This window comes from Crocuta crocuta, unplaced genomic scaffold (assembly GCF_008692635.1).
Source record: "Crocuta crocuta isolate KB4526 unplaced genomic scaffold, BGI_CrCroc_1.0 scaffold113, whole genome shotgun sequence".
NCBI classification, from domain to species: domain Eukaryota; kingdom Metazoa; phylum Chordata; class Mammalia; order Carnivora; family Hyaenidae; genus Crocuta; species Crocuta crocuta.
The window spans coordinates 1,921,526-1,930,568 of NW_027530368.1; the positions used below are offsets into that span (position 1 = coordinate 1,921,526).

A 9,043-nucleotide genomic window follows, 5' to 3' on the forward strand; every position below is an offset into this window, starting at 1 on the left:
GTGGGTGGGTTTCAGCTGAGCTTAGGGCTCTGACAGCTCTGGAGCCTGATTCGGATTCTGTGTCTCCCTTTATCTCTGTCCCCCACCCCCCCATACCCCCAGCTCATGCTCTGTCTCTCTCTTGCTCTCAAAAATAAACATTAAAACCAGTTTTTTTTAAAGAATATCTTTTACAGATATACTCCCAGTGTGTTCAAGCCCAGGTTTTCTTTACTATCCCTTAAATGGGGGAAGGCTATTTGTGTCTCAGAGCCTTTGAACTCTCTTTCTTGCCTGGAATGCTGTTCTCCCCAGTTACACGGCTTGCTTCAGACCTCCTCCAGTGTTCAAGGGGCCGTTTCTGGTGGGATCTTAACCATCCTGTATGAAATAGTAATACCCACGGCCAGGCATTCCTCTTTCCTTTATTTTTTCTCCATAGTACATATCCACCCGACCGGCACTTGTTATTTACTTCTGTAAATTTACCTGTGTTCCTGTGTAAAGAAAAGTATGGACCAAGATGAACCCCAACCATAAAGAACATGGAAAATAATTATCTGCAGCTTGCTAAGAAGATTACCTCTTCTCTTGGAAGTTTATACGCTTGGAAATGACAAATTTCTGAGCCTGCTAGACGAAGGAAGACATTGATTTCATCAGTGTACTGTCACCTATCTCTTAAGTACCCGAAGCAAATTGCGGTCCACTTCAAATCTCTAAATGACCCCACAGATGCAAGAAGGAAACCAGTCCCGTCCGTCCCCGAAAAGAACTGTAGCGGAGTTCATCTTAGCCAACACTGTTCTTTGCACGAAGAAACCGGTGTCTCCCCTAACGCCCAAAACGCGCTGGAGAAAGGCTGAGACTCGCCCTGAAACCTCAGAGTCCGGTCCCGGGGTTCTTACCGTCCCTGTCGCCGGAAGTGACAGACGGGGCCCCGGCTCCCCTTTGCGTCCGCCGACGGCACTCGGGCTGGAGAAGAAGCTTGTGGGGTGGGGCGAGCGCAGTTGGCGGTCAGCTTCCGGAAAGTGAGGGTTTTGTTTCCGAGGGGAAGGCGTTCCGGGAGGACCGAGAGCGCGCAGGTGAGTCCTCTCCGGCCGGGCGGAGAGGGCTGGGGGCGGGGAGCCGGAGGGCCAGCCCGGGAGCGCAGTACGCAGTAACGAGCTCACGCACTCCTTCGAGGGGGGCGCAGCTGAAGGAGGATTCATCAGACCGATAACTCGGGCTGAGGAGCGCGTGTAAGAGGGCCTGGCACCCTGGTAAATGGATTTTTAAACGGAAAGTTGAAGGGAGGGAGGAAGAAGCCACAGGCAGAGTTGAGGAGCGAGCTTGGGGATTTGAAACTGGGGAGGCCGCTGGGCGGTAGCGGAAAGACCGCCGTCCCTAGACAGGTGCGCTGACAGCAGCACCGGGCGAGAGGGCAGAGACTGGAAGGTCCTGAACGCCCTGCTATCACGTGGGGGCTTTTTTTTTTTATCACATGAGCGGCGGAAGGACGAGATGTGGTTTACGTTTAGGAAGGATCGCTCTTACTGCCAGGTGGAAGTTGGATGGTAGGAGGGCTGGAACGGCGAGGGTACCACCCCTAGGAGGCCACAGCTGTAGCTGAGAGATGGGGCCTGGGCTGGGGTCAGTGGGTATGGGGGAGAAGTGGACGGGTCAAAATGATGCTTAAGAGTAAAGTCGTCAATGGGCCTCCTGGGTGGCTCAGTCAGTTAAGCGTCCGACTTCCTCTCAGGTCATGATCTCTCAGTTCGTGGGTTACAGCCCCGCCTCCGGCTCTGTGCTGACAGCTCAGAGCCTGGAGCCTGCTTCAGATTCTGTGTCTCCCTCTCTCTGTGACCCTCCCTTGATCATGCTCTCTCTCCCTCTCAAAAACAAATATTAAAAAAAAGAGTAAAGTCGTCAAGACTATAGATTAGCTACGGGAGCTAGGAGTATTACTGTGGATTTGCTATGATTGAGAGGTAGGTATCCAACGATTCTAAATTTCTGGCCTAAGTGAGGGAATTATATTTTGACTTTTGCTAGGGTTGATGAGAGACCATAAGGCAGGCCAAGGGCAAAGTACAGGCTAGCGCGCGCACACACACACACACACACCCCCCCCACAGAGGGATATGTGTGATATTCCGTGGACACTTCTGTCTACCCAAGAACAAAGGAAAGGACAAGAAACAAATGGTTAAAAACTGATGAGAGTCTCCACCAGTTTGCAAAAGAAAGGTAATCCTTCCATAGCCTACAGTCCAGGAACTCGATGCTGTCCTAATGTTAATGCTTTGCTAGAGGGAAAAACCACCTTAGTTTAACAATAGCTAGGCCTCCAGTAATCTGTGAGTCTTTAGCATGGGAAAGTCTCTGGAAACTTCCCTTTTGACTTTACCTCCCCCAGGCTCATAGCATATTACAAGCCACTCTTCACAAACACCTGTTTCTACCCAGGGGTCCTGTTCCCATGCTTTAATAAAATCACCTTTTTGCACCAAAGATGTCTTGAAGAATTTTCTTGACCATCAGCAATGAACCCCACTTATCACCCCAAGACCTCATCAAGGGGACCTTTTTTCCGTACTGTAAAATCAACAAAAACTTTTTTTTCCCTTGCTGATTATCTGTACTTAGTGTGCTTACTGCAGAAAATTCAGTACAAAAAAATTTTTTAATAGAAGATGATAAATGTTACCAATAATCCTTCCACCTAAAATGGCCATATTTTGGTGTGTTTCATGTTTTTGTTTTCTGTGTGCATCTTTTTGTGCAGTTGGCAATATATTCATTATATTCTTCTGTATCGTTTTTCTTCCATTGGACGTTACCATGACAATAAAGATTGAACTGCTGTGTGCCAGGACATTATTCACACATACTTATTTTTTTCTAACAAAAAGTCAAATGTAATTCCACCAAGTCTGAGAGAACTTTCTGGTGTATCTTTCTTTCAATAATTTCTTAGGCTCCTTTTTGAAAAGCCCACAGTTTATTCCACATTTTATGTTTTGTCTTTCTTTTTTATGTAATTTTTACAATTTATTTTGAGATAGAGTGTGCATGCCAGTGGGGGAGAGGCAGAGAGAGAGAGGGAGAGAGAATCCCAAGCAGGCCCCATACTGCCAGGGAGGAGCCTGATATGGGGCTTGAATTTAGGAACTGTGAGATCATGACCTGAGCCAAAGTCAGATGCTTAACCGACTGAGCCATGCAGGTGCCCCTATGTTTTGTCTTTCAATCAGATGTTTTTACTTAATGTTATGTATTGCTATATCACACAAATTAACTGGTCTCCAAGATGAAAGTTTTTAATGCTTGTTTAGTTGCAACAAATATGTTATTTGCTAGTTTGTTTTCAACTTTTTGCTATTAGAATGATGGGGGGGCGATGTGCCTGGGTGGCTCAGTCAGTTAAGCATCCGGCTTCGGCTCAGGTCATGATCACACAGTTCGTGGGTTCTAGCCTCGCATCAGGCTCTGTGCTGACGGCTAGCTCAGAGCCTGGAGCCTGCTTCAGATTCTGTATCTCTGTCTCTCTCTGACTCTCCCCGGCTCATGCCGTCTCGATCTCTCTCTCAGAAATAAATAAAACATTAAAAAAATTTTTAAAAAAAGGATTATGAGAGGGGCATCTTATTACATAAGTTTCAGGTTTTTAATTTATTCCTTGAAAAGAGTCCTAGAAATGGAAACTACCAAGTAAAAGGATAAAATGAACTTAACAAATTGCCTCACCCAAATATCTCACTAAGACTTTGAAACTGTTTTAAAGATCAAGTGTTTGCAATACTTAGTTTTTCAGTTCAAGATGGTTGTCTTTCTAGTTGGTCAAGCTGTCTTTTGTCTTTGTCTTTTCCTTACTAAACTTATGTCTAAGAAAGGGCCAGTATTGATTTAATAATTGTACCCTCTCTTGGGGCACCTGGGTGGTTCAGTTGGTTAAACATCGACTTCACCTCAGGTGATGATCTCATTGTTTGTGGGTTCGAGCCCCACATCAGACCATGCGCTGACAGCTCAGAGCCTGCTTCGGAATCTTTGACTCTCTCTCTTTTCCCCTCCCCCGCTTATGCTCTCTCTCTCTCAAAAATAAATAAAACATTAAAAATAACTGTATTCTCTATTTAAATGTCATGTGTGAAATGAATATGAGTCAAGTATCATACGTCAACAAAATTTTCTTAGTATTTGTGTCTAGGTTCTGCTAAAATACACACAAAATGGGAAGATCAGAAAGCTAATAAGGCTAAGTTGGAGTGAGATTCTGCTTACACCATAAGTAACCTGAGGTCTAAAGAATTTCTGACATTCTGCTCCTATTTGTCTGCTAGAGAGCTGCCCCTCGGCTGTGCATCAGAGCTTGCCTGCCTGCACACCCAGAGAACCAGGCAGCAACCTTGATCCTTTGGTGAAAGGAAGCCAGAAACAACTCAGCAGGGGTAGGAAGACATCTCATGAGGATGCCAAATGTGCTTTGGGGATGGATCTTCTAGGTTAACAGTTCTGTCATCTTATTATTAGGATTATTTTATTTGTTAGCAAGGATGTTTATTAGTGAATTATACCATTAGCTTTTAAACAGATTTTAAACAGAAGTCTTTTGGTCTTTTAGAATCCTGCTTGTCTATGAAATGCAGTTAATACACCAGCTGGACCTATTTCCTGAATGCAAGGTGACTCTTCTGTTATTTAATGATGTCAAAAATGCTGGAGACCTGAAAAAAAAGGCCATGGAAGGTGCTATTGATGGTGCATTAATAAACCCTAAGGTGGTAAGTACAAGTGAGAACAAATGAGCTATAAAGGGGCATTTAAGAATATGTTAATTTTTCATGATATTATAGGTTAGCCTATAATTGTCACATTTGGATAAATAGTTCTTGCCTAAGCTGTGCAGTCAGACTGGGCCAACCTTGAGTTTAATTGTGAATAGAAGCCAAAGTGCTAGGCCCTTCCCAGGAGATATGAAAGGTTGTATTCTGACTCACATGTAATGACAAATGCTTGGAGCTTCATTTTCTCATTTGATCTAAAAAAATCTCTGCAAAGGAGGCATCCATAGTGGTTAAGAGCACATACAGTAGAATCAGGCTACCAGGGCTTAATCTCAGCTCTGCCACTTATTATGACTTTGAGCAAGTAGTGGCCAACCTTTGTATCACACTTGCTATGTTCCTGCCATCATTCTAAATGCTTTCCATATACTAACTCACTTAATCTTCACAACAACCCTATGAAGTCAGTACTATGATTATCTGCATCTAACAGATTAAAACTAAGGAATTTGCCCAAGTCCCTTCAGTGGGAACTCACAGATCTGGGATTCAAACCCAGACATTCTTTGCTTTGATTTCCTCTTCTACTGCATGTGAATAATAATACTGATTTAATAGGTTATTTTAAGAATCAAAATATACAGGTAAAATGTTTAGACTATGGCCTTTTCCATTATTAGTACTCAATGTTCTGTTTAAAATTTTTACAATTTAAGTTCCTTCTAGTTTTAACATTCTATGATTTTCTAAACACCCAGCAATTTTGCAAATACAGTCCATAGAAATTTGGATGATGGAAAAGAGCCTGACATTGGATTTACCAAGAGATAAGCATGCGTCTCTGGAGTGCTCCAGATTCTCCGTGTGTAATTCTTTATGTTCTCTTTGGCAGATTGTTGATCCATTTCAGATACTTGTGGCAGCAAACAAAGCAGTTCATCTCTACAAACTGGGAAAAATGAAGACAAAAACTCTATCAACTGAAATTATTTTCAATCTTTCCCCAAATAACAATGTAATTAATATGGATTTTACTTACTTAATTTCTGTTGACCTTGTTGTGCTAATGCGTGTTCCGTAGTGTCAAGCTCTAATAATGAAGAGTGTTCTGGACAGAGTTGAGGTTTAGCACTGCCTCCTTCTAGACACATAAGCTTTGGGGTCACTTCACATAAGAGTAAACAAGAATTTAGCTACATTAGATGAGGATAATGTAATCTGTCCTTCTTACCATATGGAGTCAGGAAGATCCCATAAATAATGTATAAATGTAAATGGTAAAACATTAAGCATGGATATTTGTGTGTTACCATGCACATCATTTACTCTCCCTATAACTCCTTAAGGATAGGTCTTTTCCATACACCAGTAATGGTGTACCTGGTACCTGAACCAGCCCTTAACATGGGCTCACTCACACATCCAGGGCTCAGGAAGAGTTGTGTTTGAGATACTGGTAGTAATCAAAGTTATTGAGCTAGATATTCTACCTGTAGCCATGAAAAAATAACTGAAATTTTGCTGATAAAGTTTTAGTATTACTACTGCTATTAAGAACACCACCGGGTACTAACATCATCCAAAGGACAATTAGGAAACCTGTGGCATGCTTTAAAATAATGTTTGAAATTTTACAAAGTTTATAGATTGCATGATAATAGAATTCCTCAGTAATTGGAGAAAAAATTACCAATTATAATTTCTTTGAAATCATTTGAAGGTATTTGAGTAACAATTATTGAGTAAACATCTGTTGGGCTTGTCCCTCTTACAGTTACAGTTCTAGGGCAGGAGAAACAAATATGTTCCTGAGGAAGGCAGATAAACAAGATAGAAATCCAAATGCACTAAGATAAATGATACAAGGGGACTAATACTTCAGACCAATGGGAACAGCAAAGACGCAACTCCTGTAAGGAGGAGAGTGCAGCAGGGGAGTGACATTAGCATTGGACCTTGAGGGATGAGGGCACTGCAGACTGAGGACAAAGTTTGAGCACAGGAAAGAAAGTATGAAATGAGGGGACACCCATACAGTCCAGACTGGCTCAAAGGTGGGTGTACGTGGCTAGAGGGTCACTTGGGGCCAGAGGGAGGGGGGGTTTGTGTTAAGAAATGCCAAGAAGTAGGCTGGACTGTGCAGGGATGAGTGCAGTTTTGGGCAGAGAGTATTCTAGAGGCAGATCTGGTGGGTGTCAGGAAGGGCTGTTGAAGAGAAACACTGTAGGTAGAATCATTAGGATGTGAAAAGTAAGAGCCTGACCAAGGAAGGAGGAGGCCCATGGGGGTTGTTTCAGACACAGAAGCCACTGGTTATTGTCTGTTTTTGTTTTGTTTTGATCTTTAGATTTCAGAAGCTTTGAAAAAATTTGGTATCTCAGCAAATGACACTTCAATTCTAATTGTTTACATTGAAGAGGGAGAAAAACAAATAAATCAAGAAGACCTAATATCTCAGATAGAAGGTCATCAAGTTTCCCTGAAAAATCTTCCTGATATAACAAATATTACAGAAGTCAAAAAGGTTTGTAGATCTGTATTTTTAGATAGAGTGTGATAGATGAAGAATAATACTGATGCTGTTTGTGTATTGATCACCAAGGCTTCTGGTTTTAACTTTTAAGAAAGATTAATTTAAAAATACTTGAAAAAATGAATAAATAAATAAAAATACTTGAAAAATAGTTATGGATGCAAAGACTTAGAAGATGCAGGTTTATGTAAAATTTAGTTAGGAATTTGGTTGAGAAAAGCATTCTTTAATTAAGAATACATAACTTCAGCAACGCCTGGGTGGCTGTCAGTTAAGCATCTGACTTCAGCTCAGGTCATGATCTGGTTCACAAGTTTGAGCCCTCTGTCCAGCTCTGTGCTGACAGCTCAGAGCCTGGAGCCTGCTTCAGATTCTGTCTTTCTCTCTCTGTCTCTCTGCCCCTACTCTGCTCTGTCCTCTCAAAAATAAATAAACATTAAAAAAAAATAATAACTTCAGACGCACCTTGGTGGCTCAGTTGGTTGAGCGCCCTATTTTTGATTTCAGCTCAGGTCATGATCTCAGTGTCGTGGGATCAAGCCCTTCTTGGGCTCTGCCCTGGGCATGGAGCCTGCTTGGGATTCTCTCTCCCCCTCTCATTGCTCGTAGTCTCTCCTCTCAAAAATAATAATAATAATACAGTACACATTCTGTATTTCTTTTACATTTCAAATGTACTGTGTAAGCTTGATCTTTAATATCTTGCCATATGCTTTAAAAATTGGTATAGATTCAGTTTCTATGTGCAGAGGGTTATCTCCATAACTGCAACTTAAAGGGAACTTTTGACATAAATGATGAATTGCCATCTATTTTGCATATTTTAATCACATTCATGATTTGTGATTTCATGTCATTATCCCAATAGTTGAATGATAAATAATTTCACTTATACGTGTTTGTATAATGAAAAATCGTAGTTCATGAATATATTAGCATGTCATAATTTGTTTTTATTTTCACAGATATATAAACTATCTTCACAAGAAGAAAGTATTGGAACATTATTGGATGGTATTATTTGTAGAATGTCAACAAAAGATGTTTTGTAAAATGACAGAAATATTAAAATTTTTCATATGAAAACACTGATTTTTCTTTCTTGATTATAAAATGTATATGTTTGGGGTGCCTGAAAGTTAAGTGTCTGACTTCGGCTCAGGTCCTGATCTTGCACTTTGTGGGTTTGGGCTCCACATCAGGCTCTGTGCTGACAGCTTAGAACCTGGAGCCTGCTTCTGATTTCGTCTATCCATCTCTCTCTGCCCCTCACCTGCTTGCACTCTCTCTCTCTCTTAAAAATAAACATTAAACATGAAAACCTAAACAATAAACATGAACATTAACAAAATTTCTAATTTAAAAAATAAGATGTATCTGTTCAATTACAGAGAAATTTAAAACACAAAATGGTAAAACAGCCATAACAAAGTCCTCTCTCTTAATATTTTATTTTATTAAAAAAATTTTTTTTAATGTTTTATTTATTTCTAGGAGAGAGACAGCGTGAGCAGGCGAAGGTCAGAGAGAGAGGGAGTCACAGACTGAAACAGGCTCCAGGCTCTGAGCTGGCAGTCAGCACAGAGCCCGATGCGGGGCTCGAACCCACGAACCGCGAGATCATGACCTAAGCGACAGTCGGACGCTTAACCAACTAAACCACCCAGGCGCCCCAACAAAGTCCTCTCTCTTAATATTTTAAAAGATGACCACTGTTGCTATTATTTGTTCTTGTCTTCTAGTTTTCTATTTCTGTTCAGAT

General features: G+C 41.4%; 1 protein-coding gene across 4 annotated transcripts; it reads left to right on the forward strand.

Annotated features, from left to right (window-relative positions):
* The first annotated feature begins 985 nt into the window (after window positions 1-985).
* TPRKB (TP53RK binding protein) lies at window positions 986-8,385 on the forward strand. 4 transcript variants are annotated; one of them, XM_077766280.1, is made up of 5 exons: window positions 986-1,064; window positions 4,586-4,745; window positions 5,641-5,763; window positions 7,096-7,272; window positions 8,247-8,385. In XM_077766280.1, the coding sequence occupies exons 2-5, from the start codon at window positions 4,605-4,607 to the stop codon at window positions 8,331-8,333; spliced, it is 528 nt and encodes a 175-aa protein (XP_077622406.1). In that variant the 5' UTR covers window positions 986-1,064; window positions 4,586-4,604; the 3' UTR covers window positions 8,334-8,385. The 4 variants fall into 4 exon arrangements, with proteins under 4 accessions (XP_077622406.1, XP_077622405.1, XP_077622408.1 ...); XM_077766279.1 differs by lacking the exon at window positions 986-1,064 and adding an exon at window positions 1,071-1,241 and having other exon boundaries at window positions 8,247-8,382; XM_077766282.1 differs by lacking the exon at window positions 986-1,064 and adding an exon at window positions 2,164-2,208.
* The last annotated feature ends 658 nt before the right edge of the window (window positions 8,386-9,043 follow it).

Coding starts and splice junctions, on each gene's coding strand:
- TPRKB (XM_077766280.1), top strand. CDS start 4,605: ATGCAGTTAATACACCAGCTGGACCTATTTCCTGAATGCAAGGTGACT. Junction 5,764..7,095: donor ATCTTTCCCCAAATAACAAT/GTAATTAATATG, acceptor TTTGATCTTTAG/ATTTCAGAAGCTTTGAAAAA. Junction 7,273..8,246: donor ATATTACAGAAGTCAAAAAG/GTTTGTAGATCT, acceptor TTATTTTCACAG/ATATATAAACTATCTTCACA.